This window comes from Aotus nancymaae, unplaced genomic scaffold (assembly GCF_030222135.1).
Source record: "Aotus nancymaae isolate 86718 unplaced genomic scaffold, 86718_ANA_hifiasm-v0.15.2.pri h1tg000059l, whole genome shotgun sequence".
NCBI lineage: Eukaryota > Metazoa > Chordata > Mammalia > Primates > Aotidae > Aotus > Aotus nancymaae.
This window is the reverse complement of record NW_026988473.1, coordinates 4,916,908-4,943,959: the sequence shown is the minus strand read 5'-3', so window position 1 is coordinate 4,943,959 and position 27,052 is coordinate 4,916,908. Positions and strand designations below refer to the sequence as shown.

General features: G+C 59.4%; 1 protein-coding gene across 3 annotated transcripts; it reads right to left on the bottom strand.

Moving 5' to 3' along the window:
- Nucleotides 1–3,608: 3,608 nt before the first annotated feature.
- Nucleotides 3,609–25,097, bottom strand: ATG2A (autophagy related 2A). 3 transcript variants are annotated; one of them, XM_012463034.2, is made up of 41 exons: nucleotides 24,887–25,097; nucleotides 22,129–22,291; nucleotides 21,872–22,024; nucleotides 21,615–21,717; nucleotides 21,061–21,196; nucleotides 20,834–20,932; nucleotides 20,436–20,532; nucleotides 20,193–20,357; nucleotides 19,950–20,090; nucleotides 19,152–19,389; nucleotides 18,972–19,068; nucleotides 18,740–18,832; nucleotides 18,188–18,343; nucleotides 17,831–18,074; nucleotides 17,419–17,515; nucleotides 17,136–17,295; nucleotides 16,016–16,158; nucleotides 15,793–15,932; nucleotides 15,524–15,684; nucleotides 14,931–15,081; nucleotides 14,600–14,799; nucleotides 14,383–14,463; nucleotides 14,011–14,117; nucleotides 13,832–13,924; nucleotides 12,562–12,632; nucleotides 12,261–12,337; nucleotides 11,492–11,662; nucleotides 11,229–11,355; nucleotides 10,931–11,145; nucleotides 9,634–9,842; nucleotides 9,272–9,407; nucleotides 7,709–7,915; nucleotides 7,352–7,453; nucleotides 7,183–7,267; nucleotides 6,937–7,072; nucleotides 6,769–6,841; nucleotides 6,522–6,604; nucleotides 5,812–5,933; nucleotides 5,526–5,680; nucleotides 4,348–4,500; nucleotides 3,609–4,271 (listed from the first exon to the last, which is right to left on the bottom strand). In XM_012463034.2, the coding sequence occupies exons 1-41, from the start codon at nucleotides 25,055–25,057 to the stop codon at nucleotides 4,035–4,037; spliced, it is 5,748 nt and encodes a 1,915-aa protein (XP_012318457.2). In that variant the 5' UTR covers nucleotides 25,058–25,097; the 3' UTR covers nucleotides 3,609–4,034. The 3 variants fall into 3 exon arrangements, with proteins under 3 accessions (XP_012318457.2, XP_012318455.2, XP_012318456.2); XM_012463032.2 differs by having other exon boundaries at nucleotides 18,921–19,068; nucleotides 24,887–25,096; XM_012463033.2 differs by having other exon boundaries at nucleotides 11,498–11,662; nucleotides 18,921–19,068; nucleotides 24,887–25,096.
- Between the last annotated feature and the right edge of the window lie 1,955 nt (nucleotides 25,098–27,052).

Sequence of the window (27,052 nt, the reverse complement as noted above, 5' to 3'; positions counted from 1 at the left end):
CTGGCGGCTGGCATTGAGGCGAACATACCTGTGACCTATGGAATTGGCAGCCAGAGGGGAGACGAGAGCACTGGCTGTCAATTCATAGGTCAGAGCCTTGTGCACTCGGTCTCGACAGCCCGCTGACAGCCCCCCACCCCCTGCCACCATCTGGCCTGGGAGCGTCGCCACCGCAGTTCGGGCTGGTCTGCTGGGCGGCGCTTGCCTCTCCTTCGTGAGTACCAGCCCTCGCCCCAGATAACAGCAGCCCCACTGGAATCAGTGGGCACTTCCACATGGAGTTGCTGTTACAGGGGGTGGGAGCCAACTGGAGGCCGGGCCCTGCCTGGCATCCGCCTTGGGTAGGGCTGTGGAGAATGTCCCACGCCCACTCCCCTGGGTGCACAGTCCTCATGCCCCCAGGTCCATGGTCTTTTCTCTGAGGCTTCTTATCATCCGGGGCCCACACCTGGCATCCCATGTGCTGTCAGCACTCCTTCCTGGGCGAAGTCCAGGCTCAACCCCAAATCGGCCTCATAAAGCCGGGAGCGGCTCCGATTTACGGTTCCCGGGCAGCCTTTGCCCGCTCTGATGCCCCCACGCCCTCTGTCCCCAAGTTCTTTTGTTTCCTTGTTTCTTTCCCAACCACAGCTGGACTTAAGTTTCAGGTTTGGCCACTGTTGCCTCTGCCCTTTGCCCTTTGCCCACCCTCCCTGCTGCAGCCGTGGGCCAGAGGGATAGCAAGGGACAGCTGGCACTTGTCAGTCTCCAGGGACCTCCCAGTATCCAGTTTCATGAGGATGGCCCTGTATGGGAAGCTGAAGATGAGACTGAGAACAGAAAAAGCGTGGGGGCTGTGGCGGGGGGGGGGGGGGGATACAGAAAGAGAGAGAGTGAGGCGGAGGGGCTGAGAGAGGAAGAGAAGACTGAGGTCACATACGGCGGGCACACCTGGAATCCCAGCACTTTGGGAGGCCAAGGAAGGAGGATCTCTTGAGCCCAGGAGTGCAAGACCAGCTCAAGCAACACATTGAGACCCCAATCTCTACAAAAAATAAAAAATTAGCCCAGTGTGGTGATGCATGCCTGTAGTCCCAGCTACTCAAGAGGCTGAGGCAGGAGGATCACTTGAGCCTGGGAGGTCAAGGCTGCACTGAGCTGTGATTGTGCCATTGCACTCCAGCCTGGGCAACAGAGCAAGACCCTGTCTGAAAAATTAAGAGGAGCAAGGAGAGAACTAGAAAGGAACAGAGAAAACAAACAGGGACAGTGGACGACAAGGTGTGGGCGGGGGGGCGACAGGGAACTGGAAAAGATGTGGATACACAAACCTGCCGCAGAACGTGAGAGCAGGCTGTGAGCAGCAGCCCACCTGGAAGGACGCTCAGGACTCAGCGGCTGTGAAGACAGCAGGGGCCTGGGAGCTGGGTGACCTTGAGCAAGTAGCTTAACCTCTCTGAACCACTGACCGTATGTCAATCAGGACTTGAGGTCACCCTGCACGCTGGCCTGGACTGGGGGGAAGCATCTGCCCTGGGACCCTTGGGTCTGTCTCCACTGTGGGGAGAGGAAGCAGCTGCTGGCTTGGGTCCCCAAGCAAGCCCAGAACTCTGGGAGGCAGAGCTTCCTTCTGCAAAGCATGTTCTCGTCCCTCCCAGACAGGTTCCCGTGACCGGTGCCAGTCCTGCAGAGACTCAGCAGGCGTTTTGGGAGACTCCAAAGTTTCTGGAGAGAAAGGGGAGCTTTTAGAGTAGACTTGGGCCCTGCCCTCCTTTGCCGGTGGTGGATACAGGTCCAGAGAGGCAGAGGGGGCCGCCCAAGGTCACAGAGCAGGGCCTCAGGGCCTGTGCTGCTCCAACACCTCCCCGAAGTAGTATCCTCCCTCTCGGGATGTAGTCGGAGTGGGATGGGGGATCACTGGGCTGGAATCCTTCTGCCTGGGGGGACAGGCCTGCAAAGGAAGACACCATAGCTGGTGGCTGGCCCTTCACTCAGCCTGGCTGCCCTTCCCACAGCGGCCTGGGTGAGACCAGCCTCCTGCGGTGTGGGCTAAGTGCCCTGTCCTGGCAGAGGCAGTGCCCGATCCGGAATCCTGGCTCCACAGAACGGGGAAGCTCTGAGTGCTGATGCTAAGGCCCCCTCATCCCACAGTGGAAACCAAGGCACAGAGAGGAAGGGGCTCGTCCTGGCCACCCCATGGCTGTCCAGGTCCCTTTCTTCCTCAGGATTGGCCACCCTTTGGTGAGGTGCGTGGGCTCAGGAGCCTCCTAGGACAGGGGGTGCGGCAGGGTTACTTCACTCAGGAAGCCTCTTACCTGGGTGCTGAGCTGGCCCTCAGGGCACAAGGAGGAAGTGGGGACGCCCTGGGCCCAGGGCCTTTTGAGCCGTTGACCCAACCCATAGCGGTGGTTAATGATTATCCCATCCCCGTCAATACTGATCACAAGTGCGGTTCGAAGGGCAGGAAGCCCTGGACTGTGCCCGGGCAGGGCGGGGCGGGTCCAGGAAGCATCAGGCTGGGCCCCATCTGCCTCTTGGGTGCCATTAGCACCCAGTCGTCCACAGCCCTGTCTCCTTCAGGGCCTTGCCCTCCTGATCTCTTGCCAGCCTGCTGCCCCAGGTCTCCATGGGCAGCCAGGACCCCAGGGTCCCTCGGGACAAAGCTTCTACTCTGTTCCCAGCGCCCAGATCTCTACTCAGGAGGGGCCGCAGAGGGGGGCTGGGGGACCTTTGCTAACCCCAGAGGCCTACAGAACTTAGCGAGGTGAGGGTCCCCTGATTCCCAACCCGAGCCTCGTTTCCCCATGGACCTGCCCAACCTCCCTGCAGCGCTCCTGGGAAGCAGGGCAAGGAGGAGCATGATGGGAGCAGCTCCTTTTTTTGCTCACAAGAAACACGATGTGTGGGGGCAATGGCCACTCCCTGGTCCCACGTAAAGCTCTGAGCATTGGGGGCTGGGATTCTGGCTGCAGCACTGCTCCAGCACCCCTCCCCCTCCAAGTGCTGGAGCTGGGACCCGGGAGAAAAGTGGGAGCTGAGGGGCCAAGGCCTGGACCACCCCAAAAGCCTCCACTAGGGATGGTGGCAGCAATCTCTAAAAGGCCCCAGGCTCAGCCTCCCAGGAGTGGTCTCAAGTGACAGCCAGGCAGGGTCGGCTGGGCAGGAAGCACCAGGAAGGACTAAAGCTCAGGGAACCAGGGTTTTGCCTCAGGTCCCATAGTCAGGGCTGGAGCCTGCCTTGTGTCCCCACAGCCCTCTCCTTTGCTCTGGTCCTGGGGTCAGGCTGGACCCTGGGGTCTTACAGGGACACGGCCAATGTGGTCTGGGCAGGTGGGCTCCAAGGACCATCCCTCCCTCCCTGGCAGCCCCACATAGCTCCTGCCACGTCAGGAGTGGGGCTGGGGTGGCAGCCCCCTGGGAGGGGCAAGGCAAAGCCCAGAGCCAGGGGGAGGTGTGCAGGGCTGGGTGCCTCTGGGTCCCCCTGTGCCCTGACCTGCTGGGCAAGGCTGGGAGGCGTGGCGACCCCTGGTGGTGACATGGGAGGTGCTGGGTGCAGAGGTGGGATCTGGGGCGGAACCAAGGTCAAGGCTGAGACCAGGGCTCACAGGGACAGGATCTCAGAGGGGGGCTGCAGTGGGCACAGTTTATTCCACTTCATGCAGACACTGACCCACGCGCTCACGGACCTTAAAAATAATACATTGAACCACACGGATGTCTTCCTCTCTCCTCCCCACAGACGCAGAAAAACATTTGGCTGAGTAGGGTCGGGATCTGAGGGTCCAAAAGCCTCCGTCCTGGGACAAGGCAGCGGTGTGGGCCCAGGTGGGAGGGAGGGGTAGTGTCCTTTCTCCCCGGAGGAAAAGTGCAGAGCCAGGGCCAAGGCCCAAAGGCAGGGAGGCCCCCCTCTCACAGCAGATTGGCAGTGGGCAGGCGGGAAGGCGTCCTTCACAGTGGCCATGCCCTGAAGGGCCGGGCCGGACCCATGTGCTGCAGCTCTTGGGAGGCTCAGGAGCATGGTGGGCAGCACCCTCTGGGTGCCGGGCGCCCTAGGCTCAGTCCTGGGCACTGTCCGAGCGCCACTTGAGAGCGTGGTCCTTGTGGGCATCGGGGACGATCTGGTTGCGCATGCCCCCGAGCAGGCTGGACGTGGCCTCTGTGGCCAGGATGAGCGGCTTCACCACGGTAGGGGGCAGCTGGCGGATCACGCCCCCCACGGCGCCCGTTAGCCCCTTCTGTTCATGACCCCGTGATGCCACATCACATATGGTCTGAGCTGTGTCCAGGATGCCCTGTGGAGACCAGAGGTCAGGGCAGGGTCTGTGTAAGGAGAGGGGTGTGGGGGATGGGGCGGGGGGGCCTGGTCACCTCTCGCACTGTGTCGTAGGCCTTGGCCACGCCCTCCCGCAGGTCAGCAGGTTGCTGGCCCTTACGCAGCCTTCGTGCAGAGCGCTTGTCCTGCAGGGAGCGGGAGACGGGGGCTGCTGGCGACAGGATGTCATACACGGTCTCGGCTGTGGCCTGGGGGACATGGGAGCACTGGATGATGACAGCTGGCCAGGGCACACATGTTGGCCCCAAGCCCCCCTAGGCAGTGTGAGACCCCACCTGCCCTCAGCCTCCCCGCCTGTCACTGTGTTGCCCCCGGGGGTCCTGCTCAGCCTCTCGCTCCCCACTCCTCCCACTCCTCCTCTCCTTCCTAGGCACCTGCCACTCTGCTCAGGGAATTCCAGGAACGTGGGACTCCTCAGCGGACTTTTCTAAAGTCTTCTCAACCCAAACCTCTCTTCCTGCTGACCGCCACGTCCAGCAGGCACCACACCGCCGCCACAGTTGCGGCTCACCTGAGACTGACCGCTCCTTGTCTGGGCCCCCGGATGCCCCTGCCGGACGGTCAGGGAGCCCATCCTTCCTTCTGTCTGCCAGATCCTCTGCCTGGTAGCTCACCTGGTGTCACTGTTTTCCACCCAGCTAAACACTCCTGGGGGTTCCCAGGTGCCCACGCATCCCTCCCGCCTCCCCTCGAGCCCTGCCCTCTGCTCTGCTGGGGTCTGAGCCTGCAGGTTCCAGAATGCACCATGCACGTGCACTCACCCCTTAGCCTACTAGGACCATCGACCCCCTACAGAATTCATCTGACAACTGTCCACGAGACTGGCTCCCCGGCTTCCCTGGGGTCCCTCCGGCCTAGGGAAGTCCACGGCCTCAGTGAACCAGGGCAGCCTCTGGGCCTCAGATGCTTCCCCTGAAATGTCCTCCACCCTCTTTACAAGACATGCCATGAGCAGGAAACACAGTGGGCTCCAGAGGCCTGGGGGGGCGCCCCGATCCTGCACGGGAGACCCTGTGGGTCTTGGGAGACCTGGCTTGGAGGTCCCACCAGGCAAGTCACTTAGCCTCTCCGGGGCTGTTTCTCTATAAAGTAGGGCTGTCAGACCCAGACTGCCCACTCTCAGAAGAGCTTTGAGGATAGAACCAGGCAGCTGTGGAGCAGAGGGCTCCAGCTGCTCTGCCCTGCACAGCCCGGACGGAGGGCACCCGCTCACCTGGATAGCCTGTACCAACCGGTTGCTGAGTTCCAGGGCGGCAGAGGCCGTGGATGAGCCAAAGGAGGCGGCCCCTCGCTGCAGCCCCCGCATGAGGCGGCCATCCTTCCTGTACTGCTCAATGGGCAGCCACAGCAGGTCCCGGAACCCTTGGACTAGGGGGAAGGAGCAGTCATAGACTCCTGAGGCTGCCCCGCCCCCACCTCCTCTTCTTATTCCCAAAGGCAGTTTCTAGGCTGCCCAAGGGTAAAAGCAGTTTTGAGGGCTTCCAAACCCAGACACTCACAGAGCTGGACAACTGAGTGCATGGGGCCCACGCCTCCCAGCAGGCCGGGCAGCTGGTTCTTGCGGATGTCCTGCAGCCACTCGTTGAGGGCATAGCCCAGCACCTTGTCCACACCCAGGAGCCTGGCAGGGCAGGGAGGTGAGGAGGTGGGAAGTGGGGCAGAGCCACACATGGAGGGATCATGGGGCCAAGAGGACTGAGTACCCCTGTGGCAAGTACTGTGGGCACGTCTACTCTCCCCACGGTTCCCACCCAGTCATGTGCACAGGGACTGTGTCTTTTTTCTTGGAGATGGAGTCTTGCTCTGTTGTCCAGGCTGGAGTGCAGTGGCTCAATCTTGGCTCACTGCAACCTCTACCTCCTGGGTTCAACCAATTCTTCTACCTCAACCTCCTGAGTAGCTGAGATTACAGGCATGTGCCACCACGCCTGGCAAATTTTTGTATTTTTAGTAGAGATGGGATTTTACCATGTTGGTCAGGCTGGTCTCAAACTCCTGACCTTGTTTTGTGATCCACCTGCCTTGGCCTCCCAAAGTGCTAGGATTACAGGCATCAGCCACCACCCCTGGCTGACTGCATCCTTTTTACAGAGAAGAAACTAAGGCCCTGAGAAGGGTAATGACTTGGCCAAGGCCACACGCCCAGTCAGGACCAGAACAGAGGGAAGATCAGGGACCCTGGAGAGAGGCTGGGGTGCTGGGGACTCACCCGTGCCTGCAACAGAGCCGCTTTAGTTTCAGCTCGGAGCAGTTGAGCTGGGCCAGGCCGATGAGGAGCCCAGCGAAAGTGCCCTGGGAGAGGGAGGAGTCTGGGTTTACCCGATGGGACTTTGGGAGCCAGCTAGCCCATGGGAGCCACCCTGGCCGCTGATGGTGCCTAATGCAAGACCTGACTCCCAGAGGGACTTGGCCACAGCTGACCCCACATGGCCACCCCATCCAACGGCCCCACTTACCACCTGGTCCATCGTGACGTGCTTGCCATGGTAATCCAGCCAGATGGGCACCTCAGACGTGAAGCGGAACTCTCTGGGTGGGGGAGCAGAAACAGGGGTTTCTTTGCTCACTCGCCCGGCCCCCAGCAATCTGGCCCAGGGCCCCCTACCCACAGTCCAGCAGCCTACCTGAAGTAGATGGGCTGCTGGTCAGCAGGGGAAGGGCTATGTCCACCACCTGGGGCTTCCTGTGAGCTGGAGGCCTCTACGTCCTCAGCCTGTCCTTCCGGGGGGCTGCCGGGCTGGGTTTGAGTCTCAGGGCAAGCTAAGGAGGGAAGGTCATAGACTGCAGATGGGGCCAGGGATGACTGGGAACCTAGGCTGCCCTGGGAGGCAGGAGGCCCGGACACTCCCCTCCCTGGCCCAGCCTCTCACCCTCAGCGGACGTCTCCCCTGGGACCATGGGGTTGATGCCAGCCACCAGGCTAGTGAAGAAGTCCTTGAGGAAGAAGAGGGCATCCTGCAGGGGAGAGTTCCAGGCACAGATCAGAGGCCTGGGGACAGTGGGGTCACCCTGGAATCCACCCTCACTTGGACCACTCACCTGGTCCACGTTGAGCCGCAGGGGCATCAGCGAGACACGGAGACAGCACTCAGGCCCACCCAGGTTGGTGGTGGGGGCCACGTGCAGAGCTTTGATGGTGAGCTGGGAGCAGAGGGTGAGCTATGGATGCCTGCTGGGTGTCTGGGGCAGCAGCTCACCCAGCTGTTCCCTGACAGCTCACCCAGCCACCCTGCCTCTGAACACGCTGTTCCCTTCGCTAACACAGCCCCTAGCTCTGCCCTCCTCCCAGGCTCATAAACAACCTGCATGTACGTGTATGAATCCATGCCATGTGTGAAGATGTGTCCCCGACATCCCCTGCCCTGCCCCAGGGTGGACAGCGCAGGCTGCTCGTACCATGTTAGAGTGGGCACGCCGCGGCATCCGCTCACTCGTGTGCAGGTACAGGAACTTGTTGATCTGGGAGGAGGCAAGCCGGTCTCGGACCTCAAGCTCCTGCACGATGAACACCTGGCGGGACAGCGGCCGCTCCTCCAGCGCCTGGCCGGGGGCCGCGGGGCCTGTGGCTGACTCTGCCGGGTATACCTCGTGCTGGAAGCTTACCTGTGGGGTGGACAGAGGGCTGGTTGGGTAAACAGGGCTTCAAGAGGGAGGGAAAGACTGGCCCAGACCCCTTCTCTATTCTACGCCCAGCAGGGACCTGCCTCCCTCCAGACCTGCCCCTGACCTTGCTTCCCGTGCCAGCTGCACTGGTTTCTGCCCCTCAAGAAGTCCAGGCCTGTGTTGTCTTCAGGCCTTTGCCCTCGAGGCCCCTCTCCATGGAGAGCCTTCCTTCCCCCTCTCCGCATAGCCACCAGCTCACCATCAGGTCTCAGAGGCTCCTGGCACCGCCCCCCGACCCAACACTCATCTCACAGCTCAGCCCACCACTTCCAGCAGCCTGAGGGGCCTTCTGTCCTTTGCCTCCAATGGCTGCTTGGGAAGCTCAGCACCGGCCTGGCTCACTCCCAGCAAGTGGGACCCCGCCCCTGGGCAATTTCCCAGCCCCAACCCCGAAGCCTCTGCACCACTCTCTGTATCTCACACACACACTTGATCCACAGCCAGACCTATGGTCGGACCCCATCCAGGCTCTCCTGAACCTGCCCATGCTCACCAGCCCTCTCTGACTGCTGCCAAGCCCTGCCCCACAGATGCCCCTCCTCAAAACCCCGAGCCGGGGGTTGTCTCTAGTAAGATCCAAAATAAACATTTTGGGTTGCTGGTTAAGCGCAGGCTCTGCTGCTCCTGGAAACGCCAGGATGCTTCCAGCTTTTGCTTTTGCTTCCAGCTTGCAGCGTTCTTTTTTTTTTGAAACAGAGTCTTACTCTGTTGCTCAGGCTGGAGTGCAGTAGGGTGATCTTGGCTCACTGAACAATCTCTGTCTCTTGGGCTCAAGCGATTCTCCGGCCTCAGCCTCCCGAGTAGCTGGGACTACAGGCACATGCCACTCTACCTGGTCAATTTTTTTTTTTTTAGAAATAGGGTTTTGTCATGTTGCCCAGCTGGTCTCAAACTCCTGAGCTCAGGTGATCTGCCCACTTCAGTATCCCAAAGCGCTGGGATTACAGGCATAAGTCACCATGCCTGGCCTCAATTTGTAGCTTTCATGCTGTCCTCTCTGCCTGAAAACTCTTCCCAGCTCACATTCCCACTTGTTCAGGTCCTTGTTCAAATGGTGCCTTCGCAAAAGGACTTTTCAGACCCTCCCCGGCACACCTGTCTCCACCCCTGCTGACTCTTCTGAGCACTCTTCACCATCAGACACACTGGATCTATCTTGGTTCCTGCCTGGCTTCATCCACTACAAAGGGAGGCAGGGGTTTTCCTCCGCGTTAGTCACTGCACATGTGACATCGAGAACAAGGCCCACTGTTCTAGGACACACACGTGCAGCAGGCGCTCGCACCCCACGCTCACCTTGCTGAGCTGGATCTCCATGAGGACATGGTGCTGCCGCCCGCTGCCCCCCTGCATTCGCCATGAGTTCTGGGGCCGGTTGGGGCCAGAGCAGCGGGAAGGGGAGCCCCTGGGGCCCGAGAGGCCAGCTCTTGCCCTGGGAAGAGAGACGGGGCCAAGCTGACTCAGAGGAACCCGCTTCCCCCTCCTGTCCTCAGCAGGCCTTTTAGCCTGGGACAAGAGACCCCCGCTAGCCCCAGTCCTGGGAGGCAGGCAGGACAAGGAAGGATGGGGCTTAAGATCTCCAGCTGCTGAAAGTCAAGAGTTGGACCAGCCTGAGCCCCAACCTTCACCAGCTGCCACCTGTCCCCGATCCTCCTCACCTGTGGCCAGGGTGGGGGCCAAAGTCTCGGCCCCCGTAGAGGTGCCAGACGAGGGAGACCTCACGTAGCACCACACGAGTGCTGGGCACTGGGAAGTGGGCAGGTGCCCGCAGCAGGTCCGTGCTGCCGATTGGCCGTGAGAAGTAACCGTCCCGCACAACGATGGGGCCGGGATGCAGCTGGGTCACCACAGGCTCGCCGTCTCGAGGCTGCAGGGACACCAAGTGGAGACGTGGCACAGACATTGGCCCCAGCCCAGCTGCTCCCAGCCCCAGCTCCTGTTTCTCCCCCGGCCTCACTTGTTTACTTCTTTTTCTTTTTTGAGACAGAGTCTCACTCTGTCACCAGGCTGGAGCGCAGTGGTATGATCTCGGCTCACTGCAACCTCTACCTCCTGGGTTCAGGCGATCCTCCCGCCTCAGCCTCCTGAGTAGCTGAGATTACAGGCATGTGCTACCACACCCGACTAATTTTTGTATTTTTAGTAGAGACAGGGTTTTACCATGTTGGTCAGGCTGGTCTTGAACTCCTGACCTTGTGATCCGCCTGCCTCGGCCTTCCAATGTGTTGGGATTACAGGTGTGAGCCACTCTGCCCAGCCCACTTCTTTTTTTTTTTTTTTTTTTTTTTAAGAGAGGATCACGCACAGTCACCCAGGCTGGAGTACAGTGGCACAATCGCGGTTCACTCCAACCTCTGGCTCCCAGGCTCAAGAGATCCTCCCATCTCAGCCTCCTGAGTAGCTGGGACTGCAGGCATGTGCCACCCCATCTAGCTAATTTTTTTTTAATTTTATTTTTTTAGAGACAGGGTCACACTATGTGGCTCAGGCTGATCTCTAATTCCTGGACTCAAGCAATTCTCCCACCTTGGCCTCCCAAATTGCTGGGATTACAGGGGTGACCCACCATGCCTGGCCTCCTCCCAGTTTTTATGAAAGATGACACTCTGGGGTTGCTATCCCCTGAGTCTAGGCCTGAGTGGTCTGTCCAAGAGGGGCCTGAGAGTCCCCTGCTCCTGCCGGCCCTGCCTCCTCAGACTTTGGTGAGTTCAGATATTCCCACTGGCCCTTGCAGCCACACAGTTCTCTGCCCCTCTTGCTAACTGTCCTCTCCTCTTCCCCCATCCCTTGAATGTCCCAGTCCCTCTGCCCAGAACACCAGGCCTCCTCTTCCTCTGGAAATCTACTCACTCTAGCCTGCTTCTCTCCAGGTAACCACCCCTGAGTGTCCTGGCCCCCATCCCCAAATACACTGCCTGAAGGACAGCAAACTGGTCCACCCCTCCCACCGCGCACCGGGATGCCCAGGCCGGGAGCATCAAGGATGCAGAACTCATCACTGTCCAGGGTGTCTCCATCACCCTCCTCTTCCCTTTCATCTTCATTCTCCTCTGAGCATGACCCTAAACTGCCAGCAGGGCCCCCGGCAGGTGGTGAAGGGGGTGGGGCCCCACTCCGTTCGCCTGGGAATAGGTAGACGGAGACGGGTGAGGCCTGAGGGAGGGGGCCACCTGTGGGAGAAAGGCAGGTTTGGAGAGGCGCCCACAGTGGCTGCCTGACTGTGTCTGCTGTCCCCACAGCACCCCCACTCCACCTGAAGGCTGGGCCAGCTCCCGCAGGCTGCGCTCAGTGTCCAGGAGGGCGTCGGCCAGGTCGCGCTGGTTGATGAGGGCCGTCTCCACCGGGGGGCATGAGGGCAGGGAGGCAGGGCTCTCTGAGAGCTGGGCCAGGTAGGGGAGGAGCAATGAGCCAGAGAGGATGAGGGCGACCCCCAGGGCTCCCCCAACCCCAGGCCCAAGGGCCATGGCAGGGGAAGGGCCTGGCCGAGCTCTGGTAGCCTGTGTGGCCAGGCCTCACCTGTACCTTCTGGCCGGCGATCTCCGTGGGGCTGGGGGGCCGGGGTGGGGGGTGCAGGTCGCCCGCGCTCATTACGTACTGGAGCAGGTTGACCAGCAGGGCACAGGAGTCGGCACAGCTGTGCACGTGCACCACGTTGTTGGAGCAGCGCAGCTCGAACAGCGGCTGGCTCTGCGGGCAGGGCGGGGCGGGCAGCTACGTGAGCACAGGGCCCACTGCCTGCCAGCCCCATCTGCTCCCTGGGAAGGTACCACAGTTCTGACCCCGCCACAGCAGAACAGGGCTGGGTCTTTCCTAGAGTGGGCAACCTGCCCAGTAACTCCACTGAAAAGATGAGCAAACTGAGGCCAGAAGGCGAAAGGGGCTTGGCCCAGGGCCATCCAAGGAAGCATGAGTGTGCCCACCCACCCTACCCCACTCCCCAGGAAGGGTTCTGCGTGACCAGCGAGGCAGGACCGGTTATCTTACAGAAGAGAAACCTGAAGATCCACAAAGACAGCTGACTCCCAAGGCCTTGCCCAGTGCCCTGGCTGCAGTGCCCTCTGGTGGCAGGGCTGAAACCCATTCATTCATTCAGCGAGCATCAAGGGACCCCCCCCCCCACCACGGTGGGCCTGGACCTTTGCAGGAGGGGCGCTAACTACAGCCTGGGAAGGGCAGTGTGAACTGTGTCTGGAGGCTGGGCGTGGGGGGAGTAGCGACCCCTGAAGACTCCCTTGGCCCCCGCACCTGCTGTGTCTCCAGGACGCTGGGTGACAGCCTCACTCACCAGTTTGCCCTCAGTGCTCCCTTTCCAGGTTTTAATCACAAGTTCCAAGAGGTCAACATCCAAGACACAGACATAATCTGCAGCAAAGGCAAGAGAAAAGGTCATGTGGCCCCCTTCCACCTGGCCCCGGCCCCAGCACCTGGGAAGGATCCAGTTGATCCAGGTGTAGCCCCCGCTGTGCAGGCTACTCATGGGAGCTAAGGACCCGGCCAGCAGCTTCGGGGAGACACCTGGCTGCTCTGGGTGTGGCCGGGGCGGTGGTCCCTCAGAGGGGAGGGAGCCCAGTCCCGGCCCTGCCCACCTCGCCGCAGGTCCAGGGTCTCCACCTCACACTTGTCGGACAGGTACAAGGCGGAGTCATCGAGGATGAACCTGGGGGGGAACAGGGCTGAGAAGGGCCCGGGCACTGCTGCAGGCGGCAGCTCCATGGGAGCCGAGCAGAGGGGTCCCAAGCCCACAGGAAGTGGTATGGACGGGCCCCTCCAGCCTTGGCATTCCTGCCTGCACAATGGGGAGAAGGCCCAGACGGCAGGCAGCAGAGGCAGGCAGCACCTGCAGCTCTCAGAGTGCCTGCAGTTCCGACGCCTCGATGGGGCCTCGTGACAGTCCCAGGAAGGGGTGTCCATTCCCCCCTCTATGGCATTTGTGGTTCTTTTAAAATAAGTCCTTAGTTTTGGCTCGGCATGGTGGCTCATGCCTGTAATCCCAGCACTTTGGGAGGCCGAGGCAGTCAGATCACTTGAGGTCAGGAGTTGGAGACAAGCCTGGCCAACAAGGTGAAACCCCATCTCTACTAAAAATATAAAAATTAGCTGGGCATAGTGGCGGGCGCTTGTAATCCCAGCTACTTGGGAGGCTGGGGTGGGAGAATTGCTTTTGCAGGGAGCCGAGATCACGCCACTGCACTCCAGCCTGGGCGACAGGTGAGACTCTGTCTCCCTATTTTAAGGGTAACATGAAGCAAAGTCCTTTAAGATATTTTAGAATAATAAAGAAAATGAAAATCATTCGTCATCCCTAATCCCTAATTCTGAGAAATCCACCATATGCATCTCCTTCCAAACTTTCTCTGCAGCTACAGGCAGAGACATATATAAACACCCATTCGTGAACTGATTTTAAAATGTACATAGTCCTGTATCCAATGTTATTTGAGTAAACACTGTACTGAGGCATCATCTTATTTTTCAAGTGATTCCTCAGCTTCGCTTTCATGGCTGTGTGGCTTCCCACCTGCTAGGTGGGCCATGCTTATTCACTCGGTTGTGATTTCACTAGCACGTTTTGACTGCTTAAACTTATATTACATATGCATTCAATTTCACCTCTCTTATTCTCACATCCTAGGACAACCCCCAGAAGTGAGATTACCGGTCAGAGAGCACAAATGTTTATCAGGTTCTGATTAAGAGGGTCCAGCTGCCCTCCAGGAAGGCGGGAAAAATCCACATTCCCGAGAATGGGAGCATCATCTGAGTGCACAGGAGACTGAGAGCGGCCGGAGAGCACGCGGTGGGCGGGCAGCTTCAGCTGGGTGGGGTGGGGTGGCCTGGTGCAGGGTGGCTGCATACCTGAGCAGGAAGGTGGACGTGTCCATGACGATATTGCTAGAGAGGGTGAAGGTCTCCGCAGTGAGGAGGACGCGCACAGGGAGGTAGAGTGGCCTGGGGGTGACACTCGGGCTGGGGCAGGCTCCCTACACCTGAGAGCCCATCCCTATCCCCAGCCCCTGGCCCACTCAGCCCGGTACCTATAGTCCACAGCACAGGAGAACAGGTGTGTGTGCAGGATGGTGATGACCGTCGGGGGGAGGTAGCCCAGGATGGGGTCATCCAGCACATCTAGGAACTCCAACAACTTCCGAGGCCAGGGCAGAGGAGGCAGTGAGAATCAGGTGGCCTCTTCCCTCCTCTAACCCCTCCCTGTCCTGGTCCCTGCCTGGCACCTTACCTTCTGCCCACCAGCTGCATGCCACACCCCTTGCCCAGAGGCTCCGGCCAAGGTCAGCTGTGGCCCAACCCATGCTCCTCCCACCGGCCTCCTCCCACCTAGAGACCTGCTTGCCCTAAACAGAAGCCCAGAGTCACTGGGTCATGTGACTTCCCAGGCCATGTATGCTCACCTGGGAATGCCAGCTCTGCTCGGACAGGGCCATGTAGTGGCGCAGGGTGGCTTTGTGCAACCGAAGTGTCACCAGGAACTCCTAAGGGTGGGGTACAGTCAGGGCAGTGGGGAGCCCAACCCCACCATGCACCGGGCCCCCACCACACACCAGGCCCCACCGTGCACCGGGACCACAGTCCAGGCCAGAGGCAGGTGGCTGGCAGGCAAGCCTGTACCTTCACATTCTTGTGGGGGTCCAGGTGGATGCGCACAGCAGTAGACAGCATGTGGGTGCCCCGGCCCTGGCCCTTGCGGCCCGAGGCTCCCCGCTCAGTCACCCCTTCCTCCGATGGGTAGATGGTCGGGGCCAGCTGAGCCGGGGGAGTGAAACTGGGCAGGTCCAGGTGACTGGGCAGCGGGTAGTCATCCACGGCCGCTGGGGAGGGGTCTCATGAGCCCCCTGCCAAGCCAACTGCCTACCCACTCCACCGAGGGCCCACATCCATCCTGGAAGCCCTCCACCCCCGACCCTGGCCCCTGGCGGTGACCTGCCCCCAGGCCTCACACCTTGGTGGTAGAGTGTTGCCTTTTCAGCTTCCAGGCAGAAGTAGCCGAGTCCTGGCTGGCCGCGGTACTGGGAGACGCTGAAGAGGGTGCCGTGCTCCACGTCCAGCACCAGCTCCCCATGCGCAGCCTCCAGCCGCCTCCCACCCTCATCCTGCAGAAGGAGCACACGGCCTGGCTTCCCCAGCTGCACTCAGCAGCCCTCATGCTCTCAGGGGATTGGTGGCTTCTGGAGCCCTGGTCTAAGGGGGTCAGCTCTAGCTCCCACAATGGACACCGCTGGAGGCACTGGATGGCACTTGCCTCTTCTGCCAGGGGAAAAATAATCTCTGCTGGGTCTGCCCCTTCTGCCTCCTTGGTGAGGGATGGTGCCCCATGCCATTACCACCCCTAGCATGGTGCTTTGCATACAGCAGGGGCTCAGAAGGAGCTGATGGGCTGTGATAGGATGGGCAGGCTGGTATGTGCGGGCTGGCGCTGCCCACTTAGGCCTCCTGCTCTCCAAATTCCTGACCTGGAGCTATTTGTGCTGGTCTTGCTCTGCTGCCAATGGGAGCTCTGAGGTTTGGGGCCCATCTGCCCAGGGCTACACTCACCTTGGTCTCACAGAGGGCTGTGACCCGCCCCTTCAGCACTGTCACCACTGTTGAGAAGGTGCTCTGCAAGTGAAGACTTGGGGCCTCAGGGGCAGGGGGCTGTGGGCCGCCTGATGCCCCCACCGAGAAGAAGTGGGCATCCTCGTCATCCGAGTCCGAGTCTGGGGTGAGATCAAAGCAGCCGGGTCAAAAGGAGACCTGGGCGGGCTGGCCTGGCCCTGCCAAGACCTGGGCTCCTCCCTCCAACCCAGCCTGAGCACCTCTCATACCCAGCCTGAAGGCTGATTTGCACATCTTAAAGTTGTCATGCCAGAAGCCTGAGGGGCCGGGGAAGCCAGAGGGCTGGGCAGCGGGGTCGGGGGTGGGCAGCAGGTCCGCGGGCTCCCACATGAGCAGGTCATTGTTGATCCTGAGATGAGTTGGGGGACAGCAGGTAAGAGAGGCTGGGCCCACCCCGTGCCTAGCCCCAACCCGAGGGCCTCGCATCTCCACCTGTTGTAGATGCTCTCGTAGACTTCCTTGCTGGGCAGAAAGATGTGGGCACTGGGCAGGATCACTTCCAAGCTGCAGCGGGACAGTGCCAGGGTCCGGCTCTGGAACGTTCTCATCTCCTCAGGGTCTCCAGGGATCACCATCTTAACAGGGTAAGGCAGAAAAAGCAGGAAGGTCATCTTAGAGACGCTGGCTGAGGCCTGTCTCTCGTCTCAGTCCTGCCCTCCTATCATTCATTCATGCATTCATTCATAGGAAGTCCTTCTCTGCTGGGGATGCGTGATGGCCATATGGACACAGCACTGATGGCACACCTGTCCTGTTACAAAGGGCTTTATGTATGCTAACTCCTTTAATCTTCACAACAGGCCTATGCCACAGGTCATGGTTAGGCTGGGCGCGATGGCTCACCCCTGTAATCCCAGCACTTTGGGAGGGGGAGGTGGGTGGATCACTTGATGTCAGGAGTTTGAGACCAGCATGGCCAACATGGTGAAACACTGTCTCTACTAAAAATACAAAAATAGGCTAGGCAGGATGGCTCACGCCTGTAATTCCAACCCTTTGGGAGGTTGAGGCAGGTGGATCACTTGAGTTCAGGAGTTCGAGGCCAGCTTGGCCTACATGGTGAAACCATCTCTACTAAAAATATAAAAATTAGCCGGGTGTGGTGGCGGGTGCCTGTAATCCCAGCTACTCGGGAGGCTGAGGCAGGAGAATCACTTAAGCCTGGGAGGCGGAGGTCATGGTGCTCATTTTCCAGGGGAGGAAGCTCATCTATAGGTAACTCCCCAAGATGACACAGCCGCCAAGTGGCAGAGCCTGGCCCTTAACTGCCTTTCCAAGCGGACAGTGCTGATCAACTGTCCAGTGGGACCTGATCTTTCTGATGGAGGACCCATGCTCCTCAGGGGCCTACCCTCTCCAGTACCCCTTCAGAAAGACTCCCTTATTGGCTGGAAAGAATGAAGAGCCAAAATCCTCACTGGTGTTGGGTCAGCCAACGCCCACCCCAGGTGGTTGTCCTGCCCTGGCCCACAGCCACATAGGTGGCTCCCATGGCAGAAACCTAGGCAGTGGGCGGGAGGGGGTCCTGGGAAGAGGTGGGGCCAGGCCTCACCTCCTCTGTCTCGTACATAGTCCTCTTAGAGGAGAAGGGCGAGGGCTCAGGTTCCTGCAGCTCACATGGACTCTCCGCCGACAGCTCCAGCTCCTCTCCCTTCTCCGGGGCCACCTCCCACTGTGTGCTGCTGGACTGGGGGTTCACGGTCACCACTACCCTGTCAGAGCACAGGCCTGTCACTGGCCTGCAGGGCCCCGGGGAACCAGTTCCAAACTGGCCTCCTGCCACCCCCAGCAGCAGAACCCTTCTCTCCTGGGCCCTGTCCAGAGCCCCCACTTACTGGGGCAGAAAGTACTTGCGCCCACTGCTCTTGGGGTCTGGGGCTTTGGAGACACGTAGGCAGGGAACAGGTGGCTTCTCCCCATCTTCATAGATACCTGGAGAGGGACAGGGAAGTGGGGGTCATCACTGCTGCCTTTTCCTGTTTCTTCCCCAACCCCCAGGTCAGGATAGAGCTAGGCTCCCCCCACTCCACACAAACCTGGGGTCGGCAGAGAAAGCCGGAGACAAAGGGTCCACCCCACTTGTTGGCCAGGAGGCCAGGGACAGGCAGTGCTGGGACCTCAAGAACTAGTAAAGGCCTGGGCCAGTGTCTGCTCGGGTGTGAATGGGCCCCTCCCATACCCCCAAGCTCACTTCTCCCAGAAGCCCAGGCCTCTGGCCCCAGGTTCTGTCACTCAGGGGGCTCTTACCATGTAGGTCGGAGCAGGTGAGTTCCAGGCGTGTGGGGACTGGGGGACCAGGCCCACTGCTAAGCTCTGACCGGAACTGGGGCTCACTCAGCTCCAGCCGAAGCTGCTCAGCCCGCACAGCCTGGCCCGCCCAGGGGTCCCTCTCGGGCCGCAGGTCGGCAATGGGGAAGCGCAGCCGCAGTGTGGCCCGGGGTGCAGAGAGCTGAAGCACCGTCTGCTGCTCTGTCGCCGGCAGGGGCTCCGTCTGCAGGAGGGTCGGGGGTCAAAGCTGCCGCCAGAGCCCCTCCCACTGTGGTCAAGAGCTGAAAGACCCAGGCCCTCACCCAACTCCAGCCCAGCCCTGGCGGGCTCCCTCACCAGCAGGCTGGCTGGCGGCTCGGCAGGTACAGTGGCCAGGCACAGCAGGGCAGCCAGCCGGTCCAGGGCCCCCAGTTCCACATCCGCCTGGAAGGTGGCCAGGTCCAGGGCCAGTTCTGAGTGGCAATGGCAGGCAACTGAGCGCCGGGGTCGGCTCTGAGGAAGAGGGCGTTCGGGTCAGTGAGGGCTGAGTGGCACGGCGGGGATGGGAAGGCTTTCTCTGGTGGTGGGAGGAGAACTGGAGCGGGGGACGGGAGGGCACTAAGGAGACCGGCTCCACCTTTGCCTGATGTAGGCAATGTGCTTATTTCGTAAAAGCCACCTGACACGTGCCACTCTTAGCCAGAGGCCCAGTGGGGGTTGCCATGTTGTGACAAGGAAAGGGCACGACCAGGGTTAAGGGACTGGCATGGGAAGGCCAGGCAGGTACTCGAGGGCCTGGCATGGTAAGTAAGGTGTGGAGCACAGGGGAAGGCGGACAGGGCTGGGGAGCAGGGGAGGCCCTGGCAGAGGCCAGGGTGGGGTCAACACGGCCTGGAGCGGGTGGGTTACCTTAGGCACACGGCGCAGGGTCTGTGTGTGGCGTAGATGGGCGCAAGGTCGAGCTGAGGCCTGGGAGCCCAGGGTACTGGGAAAGCTCAGGATCTGGGATGGGACCCGGGAGGCACACAGGGTCAGGCCTGGCTGTACAGCCACCCACACCTCCAGACCCCACCTCTGCCTCTGGCCTCACCTCTGTGTACTCAGGCTCTGAGGCGCCCCTGGGCCACAGACACTCCAGTACCTCAAGCTGCCCAAAGTGCGCTTCTGTGCTCGTTGTCCTCCGGCCCCGGGCGCCGGTCCGCAGCTCCCAGGACAGCTGCACGGCTGTGCCCGTTAGCCTGCGGGGAAGAGGACAGGTGTCGGAAGGTGCACTCGGAGGGCTCTGACAGTCTCTCCTCCGGCCCTGGCCTCGGGCTTGTACCGAACATGGCTACAGGGACAAGCCTTCTGGAAGCGTGGTCGAAGGTGGTGGAAGTCTCGGGAGCCGAAAGGCCCATCCTTGGTGGCATCAAACTCGGTGAAAAAGTGCGTGGCGAGGTCAGGTGGTCCAGAAGACGGGGCAGACGTCTGAAGCAAGGTCAGGGTCACACCCCCCAAAGTCATCTTCAGCAGCGAGTCAGGGCGCATGGTGTCCAGGAGGGGAGTGGAGGCCATCTTGCCTGAGGAGACAGAGGCTTCACCAGGGAGTCCCGAAGATCCTGAGCACCCCAGGTGGAGCGATGGTTTGCCACCAGGCTGGGGGTTGGGAAGACAAGTCTGCCCCGTGATGTGGCTCTGGCAGAAGGCTTGGTGAGGCAGGGGTGACACCAGTACCTCTGGTAGGCCAGGCCCTCTGTCCAGGCTCAACTGAACCCTCCCCAGGGTGCTGGAAGGATGGGATGTGATAAAGCACCCGGCCCAACACCCACCCACAATAAGCTCTCAATAAACACGAACCCAAATACACAGCCCGACAAAGGCCAATCTCACCATCCTCTTCCTATGGAAGAGGAAGCTGAGTCTCAGAGTGTTTAAGTGCTTGACTAAGACCAATGACTGATAAACCTAGGCTCCGTCCACTCCATCGCCAGCTCCCACCTCGTTTGGTCCCCAGGGAACCAAGTCACAGATGGTAGATGTCCAGGCATTGCTAGGGGTTTCCTGTGTGCCTCTGACATCCCACTAAGGCCTCTTCCAGTCTTTCCTGCCCCTGGAGTACCCCCAGGGTGCTCCAACTCACCAGCTGGGTGGGCCTGGGCAGACAGCCGGCGAGAGGCCATGTCGCTGTGCACAGAAGAAGCCAGGTCTATATCGGAGAGGGAGAGCTCCGAGAGGCCTGAGGCCACACTGCTCGTGAGGCCAGCCATGGAGAAGAAGAGGTCTGTGGGTGGAGTGAGGAGTGTTAGGGACAGCCAGCCCCAGCACCCAGGCTCCTGCACCCACACCAGCCACCCCTCCAACCACAGTCTGACCCCACACCCACCAGTGCTATCCAGGTTGAGAATGGGGTTGGTAAGGGGGTCTGGGCTGAGGGGCTCAGCCACCACCCCTGCCTGCAGCTGCTGGTTCAGGTCCTGCTCAATTAGCCACAGGTCTTCGGCACCTAGGGGGCGGCTCTTGTTCAGCTTGTCAGCCAGGCCCTCGCGGTCTGCAGAGGAGGATAACTTCAGTCCGGGCTGGCTGGCCCTCCCAGCCACCCTACCCCCATGCTACCCAGAGGCCTCACCTGTAAGGCTCACGGCACTGAGCAGTTCCTGAAGTTGCTGGAGCTGCCTCGGGGTCAGGAGCAGGTGCAGGGAGCCCAGCTGTCCCACCACCTCCAACTGGGGGAATAGGGGACAGCCATGGAGCCTAAGTCCACCACCCAGGTCCTTTAAGAGCTGCCACCCATCTGCCCTCACCCTGGGAAAGCAGCATGCTGGCTGCCAGACTAAACTGTTACCAACTAGCTGTATGAACCCGGCCACAACTTGACCTCTCAGCTTCTGTTTCTTTAGATGCCAAGAAGGTAGCAATTCCCCCAGTTGACATCCCCACTCTGGTCTGCGGATTATCAGCCTTGCTGTGGAGGAGGAGTCTTGAGATGGGGTATTCACCCCCCTCCCCAGGAGCCTGGGGACCCACCTTAGGGCCGGGGAAGGCCTCGTTTTGCTTCAGCTTCACCATCAGCTCCATGTACCCTGAGCAGCTGCCGATCTGCAAGGGGTGCTCTGGAGCCTCTTCCTGGGAGGCGGGAGGAAACAGGAGAGTAAGTTGAGAAAATGGAGTCAAAGATGCTCAGGAAGGATGGGGCGGGGTCAGAGGGCTCAAGCGATAGGATAAAGGTGCTGTGGGAATCAGAGCCTGCCCACCTGTGCGGGGAGCTCCTCGTAGTGCAGGTGCACCCCTGCCAGCTGCAGCAGCTTGTGCAGAAAGGCCGGTGGCTGATGCACGTCCACCGGCGGCGCCTGGCTTGGGTCCCGCACCGCCTCGTCACAGTATTCCAGTCTGGGGAGTGCAGGGTCAGCCTGTGCCCTGGCCACCCCAGGCCCGGAGCCCCTCTCTCCACACAGTGCTCTGTTCTAGGGGCATGGGGTCAGGGAGCCTGACCTGCAGAGCTGCCCCATCCTACCCAGGCCGTCCTGAACCACCATGTCCAGCTCAGAGGCTCAGGGCAGCCCTTGCTCCTCAGACCCTCAGCATCTAACTTGGTTCTTGAGGCCTCAGTAACTCTGGGCCTACAGCTCCTGACCTCTGGACACCAGTCTGGGCTCACCACACAGCCACCTTCCCAGCCCTACCACCACCCAGGCCCACCCAGACCCACCCTGCCTCTTCCCAGCAACCCAGGCTGCGGGGAGGGGCCATCCAACAGCTCCTAACCCCCCTCTTCACACCAGCCCGCCCCAGACCGGCCTGCCCTTACCTCTGCACACGGACCTCCACGGCCACACCACGCTCCCCATCACCCGCAGAGTGCTCCACCCGCACAACAGTGTCCAGGAAGGTCACTTTGATCCTCCGCAGCACTGAGGAGTCCGGGAGGGGTCTTGGGTCAGGTGGACCAGCAAAGGGGAGGCAGAATTTCCCATCTGGGCAGCAGGGTGGCCATGCCACTGTCTGGAGCCCCCGTCCTGTGTGCCACGGAGTGGGGGACAGGGCGGCCAGGGGGGGCCTGCTCACCAGTCTCAATGGTCTGGGCAAACATCTCCAGCCCCTCCAGGGGCTGTGGTGGCTCAGAGGGCTCTGGCAGCCCGTCCCGCAGACACTCCTGGGCCAGCTGCATGCTTGTGGTCATGCATGAGGCCCAGCTCTGTGAGTCGGCAGCCCCTGGCGCTGTAGGGAGGAACAGGGTCTCAAGGCAGGCAGGCTCAGTCAGCTTCTGGACGCCCTGGCCCACTCTCCCCACTTGCCTGCCCCTAGCCTCGCCCTGTCCTCACCTGGACCCCGGCGGGGCTGCAAGGTGAGCTGGAGGCCGGACACACGCACTGTGCAGTGGTCGGTGAGCAGAGCAGCCCAGGGCACAGCCACCTCGATGGAGCCCACGAAGCCTTCCACCAGCTCCAGCGGCGATTCCATGGACTCCAACACCTCGTTCACAGACTGGGAGCAGACAAGGGACACAACCAGCTCAGGGAAACCCCAGATCCCACAGGCTGGCACAGCCTTACCTGGCCATCGTGCCTTGGAGAGCACCCTTGGCTTGCCCCGTCCTTCCACAGGCCATCTACAAGGTCCCACCTGTGCTCATGCTGTCCCCTGCTACAGGCCAACCCTTCTACCCATCACCCAAAGGTGCCTAATCCTTCAAGACAGAACAAATGTTTCCCTTCCACTTAATGCAAAATAATATTTACTGAACACTTTCTACGTGCTGACACCGAGGCTAGATGGGTAAATAAAACGTCTTTATTCCCCAGCCAAGCTAAGCTCCAGCTGGGGGGACTCAGAGGTGAGGACGAAACTCAGAGGTGAGCAGGAGGTGGTGGGCGGGGTTGTGGGGGAGATGCCTAACCCAGTCTGGGCGGTCTGAGGAGGGGAGAGCTGAAGAATAAAAGGGAGCGGGGTAGGCACTGGTAGAAGGTAGTGTGTTGCAGGCACAGGACAACGTGGGTACAGGCCTGGCAGAGTCCGGAACACCCATGTTCACCCTGGGTGAGCAGAGTTCAAAGGGAGAGTGTCCTGGAAAGGGGGTTGACCTGATGCCAGATAGGACACCCACAACCCCAAACACCTAGTGTAGCTGTACCTCTCTGTGACGCACAAGGCTGAGCCCCTGCTAAGATATCCACGCTGGAGTTGAACCCCTGCTAACCTGGAAACTCCTGGGGGGCTGCAGCCCACCCGCCTCCCCCGTGGCCCCAGGTGCCACTCAGAAAGGGCCTCAGTAAACTGGTTGGATCCAAGAATAAAAAAGCACATGGCAGAGCAGATGGAGTCCAAATTCCTCACCCAGAAACCACAGCTGGGGAAACTGAGGCCTAGAGACAGGACTAATTGAGTCACCCAGTATACTGTGGGGACTCAGACTGGGATCTGGTTACCAAGACAGCACCTGCATTCAGCCAGGGTCGGTGGCTCACGCCTGTAATCCCAGCACTTTGGGAGGCAGAGGCCAGTGGATCACATGAGGTCAGGAGTTCGAGACCAGCCTGGCCAACATGGTGAAACCCTGTCTCTCTTAAAAATGCAAAAAATTAGCCGGGTGCAGTGGCACACGCCTGTAATTGAGGCAGGAGAATTGCTTGAACCTGGGAGGCAGAGGCTGCAGTGAGCAGAGATCGCGTCATTGCACTCCAGCCCGAAAGAAAGAAAGAAAAATAAAGAAAATAAAGTATCTGCATTCCACCAGGGCCCTAGAGAAGCTAATTCAGTCCCCAACAAGATGGCAGGGAACAGGAGTAGGGGCATTTTCTGGAGCTGAAAGTAGAAAGGACAGCCTAGGGCTGGGTATGGTGGTTCATGCCTGTAATATCAGCACTTCTGAGGCAGGAGGATTACTTCAGGAGTTCAAGAATTAGCCTGGGCAACATAGTGAGATCCTGTCTCTAAAAATAAAATTAAAAAGGGGCAGCCAAGAGGTCTGGGCTGTCTTTCAGGGAGCCTTAGAGGCTAAAGTCAGAGGTCAGAGAGGGCCTCTTGGGTGGAATTCACAGACAAGGCTACTGGGAGGTGCCCCCAATTCAGGGCCCAGGGTTATCCTACCCCACACTTGCTCACCAGGACCTGGCCTACTTCCAAAGCCTAGCTCTTCTACCAGAAGAGCTAGGTCTTTTGTAGCAGACCCCTGGGTCCAGCCACAAAACTGAGTGAGAAGTCCCTGCCTCTATGCCCACCCCTGCTGCTCTGGACCTGGTAGATTGACCAGGATGTGCCTCTAATTGGTGGCTCCTTCAAAACTCCCCTAGTCAGCTGAGTTGTGAGTCAGGGCTCCTTACTGTTCCCAGCCTCAAGTCTCTGACCCAGACCTTACTCCTCCTGGCCTCCCTGGCATCTACCTCTGCCTCCTCCGGGTTTGAGGCCTGATCTCCCCACCTTTCCTCGAGGGCACCCTCCAGACACTGACCTCCCAAGGTCCTCCCTAGACACCCACTTGGCCCATCCCACTCTCCCAAAAGCAGGAAGTAGGCAGAGTCCGCAGGCACATGAGATGTTGATCAACACTGGTGCTGACGCGATTGTTGACATACACATCCAGTGGTTTGTTGATCCCTCCTATGAGCCCAGGACCGTGGGTCAAGAGGTCAGGGCACATTTTCCACAGGTGTCCTCGCCAGGCTCCAGACCCCTACCAGCTTCCCTGACCAGCTGCACAGGCCCAAGTCTGTCACTGCCCTGGCCCGGCTCAGTTCCTACGCTCCCTCCCAAGCCCTTCCTCAGCCCCTCAGAGCTACTCTCCATAACTCAGCTCCCAAACTTGACGGGCTTGTCTTGCATTCTCCGGACAGGTGACCTCGCCCTCTCCAGCCTCGGTTTCTCCTCCCATGGAGACAGAAGCCCCTTCCCGCTCAGTTTCTGGCTCTGGTAAGGAACTGAAGCGGCCAGCCCGGATACCTCTGACCAGCCTGAAGAGGGCCAGATTCCCCTGGCCTCTCTACGCCCGGTGCCTGATCCCTGAGCCCGACCCTTTCGCAGGGAGCCTCAGGTCGCTGCGCTCCCGCCCTCCGCACCTTCCTGGACTCGGGCCTGGCTCCTCACCCAGATTTCCAGGTGGATGTCCCGCAGGGCAACGCTGCCCTTGTACAGATCGAGGCTGAGCTGGTCCAGGCTGAGTTGCTCTTGGAAGAAGTGACCTAAGTAGTGGTGCAGCAAGTAGCGGCAAACCCGCTCTTTCACACAGTTTGACCATGGCCACAGCCATCGTGACATCTCGGAGACCGCCGGGCCCGGGCCGCCTCCGCTTGCCGCCCGCCGGCGATCCCCGTCCGGCTGCGCCGTTCACTAGAGCCCCCGGCTCGCCCCGCCGCTTCTCTCGGCGCCAGGCCGCGCCCCCGGACGCCCAGCCACGCCCCCGACGCTCACTGTCATTGGCTATTGCAAAGGGTGAGGCCTACTGATTGGCTGCGCGGGGCGGAGCCTTTGGGCGCAAAAAAGGGACTGGGCTTTCTGCACGATATAGTGCCCTCAATCATGATTTACGCTTGCGTAAAGTACTGTGTGGGAGGACCTTTAACCTTCCGTCTACAGGCTACGGGAAGGCTGTTGCTCCAGGTGCCGGCCCCGCAAAGGAATGCGCATGTGCTGATTGGTCCAACCGCTTTAAGTGGTTAGGGAGGATTTAAAGGGACACTGTCCCATCAAACTTCGTAGAAGCCTTCCCCAGAGGAATAAAGTCAGTGCGCGATCTTAAGCGCGCATCTGTGGCAACAATTAAGTGAGTAAATATTTGCATTTTGCAAAACCCTTTACCATCCTTTATCTCATTGATGCCTTTTAATAGTCCTCCAAGGTAGGGATTATTGCCACCGCTTTACAGGTAAGAAAACAGGTTTAGACAGAGAGACGCTGCCTCAAAACCAAACAAAAATAAATAAATAAACAAAGGTTCTGAGTGCATCACCAAGGAAGGTCTTTTTTCCCTCCTCACCTGGGAATGTTCAGCGGGATATTAACTGACCCTCCCTTCTCTCTGCTGTCGATCAGGCCTTAGGCCCCTCTCTGGAATAATAATAGCTTTCATATCTCTAGTCCTAAAATCACATAATGGATTTCACCTCCTTTAAGCAGGGGGCATTTTTTTTTGGACAGCCTGTGAGCGAAGTATGGTTTTCATGTTTTTTAGATAGTTGGGGGAAAAAAAAGTCAAAAGAAGGATGAACATTTCATGGCATGTGAAAATCATATGAAATTCACATTTCAGTGTTTATAAATAACGTTTTGGTGTCACACAGCCATGCTCATTTCCTTCAGTTCTGTCTAGGGCTGCTTTCTTGCTACAAGAGCAGAATTCCGTACTTGAGACAGAGGCCTGCAAAACCTAAAATATTTATTTTCTGGCCCTTTACAGAAAAAGTTTGCCAACCACTGCTCTATAGGGGGCAGCCATACAAAACCTCTTACATCATGGGCGACTTCAGGGACAGCCATAGGTAATTATGTTTCTTTTCTTTTCTTTTTTTGAGATGGAGTCTCACTCTAACCCAGGCTGGAGTGCAGTGGCACAATCTTGACTCATTGCAACCTCTGTCTCCCGGGTTGAAATGATTCTCCTGCCTTAGCCTCCCCGAGTAGCTAGGATTACAGGCGTATGCCACCACACCCAGCTAATTTTTGTATTTTTAGTAGAGACAGGGTTTCACCATGTTGGCCAGGCTTGTCTTGAATTCCTGACCTCAGGTGATCCGCCCGCCTTGGCCTCCCAAAGTGCTGGGATTACAGGCATGAGCCACCATGCCCGGCCTGTTTCTATTTTGTTTTTATTTACTTATTTTGGGACGGAGTCTTGCTCTGTTGCCCAAGCTGGAGTGCAGTGGCACATTCTTGGCTCACTGCAACCTCTGCCTCCTGGGTTCAGGGATTCTCGAGTAGCTGGGATTACAGGTGTGCGCCACCACCCCTGGGCTAGTTTTTGTATTTTTAGTAGAGATGGGGTTTTGCCGGGTTGGCCAGGCTGGTCTCCGACTCCTGACCTCAGGTGATCTGCCCACCTCGCCCTGTCAAGGTGCTGGGATTATGGGTGTGAACCACCCACCCTGCTATGTTTCTATTTTAATCTTACTTAGGAGCTAGACTTTTACATTCTAATGTCAAAACTCAGCCTGAAGCAAGGGCAGCCACCCTGGCCCAAGGGGCAGGAAGCTATATTCCAGTCCCCGCCTTGGGTGGTTTCTTCTCCTCTTGCCACCCTCAGTTTTGTCCTCTGTA

Coding starts and splice junctions, on each gene's coding strand:
- ATG2A (XM_012463032.2), bottom strand. CDS start 25,057: ATGTCACGATGGCTGTGGCCATGGTCAAACTGTGTGAAAGAGCGGGTT. Junction 20,358..20,435: donor CAGTGCCGTGAGCCTTACAG/GTGAGGCCTCTG, acceptor CCTCCTCTGCAG/ACCGCGAGGGCCTGGCTGAC. Junction 7,073..7,182: donor AGGGGAGACGTCCGCTGAGG/GTGAGAGGCTGG, acceptor TTCCCTCCTTAG/CTTGCCCTGAGACTCAAACC.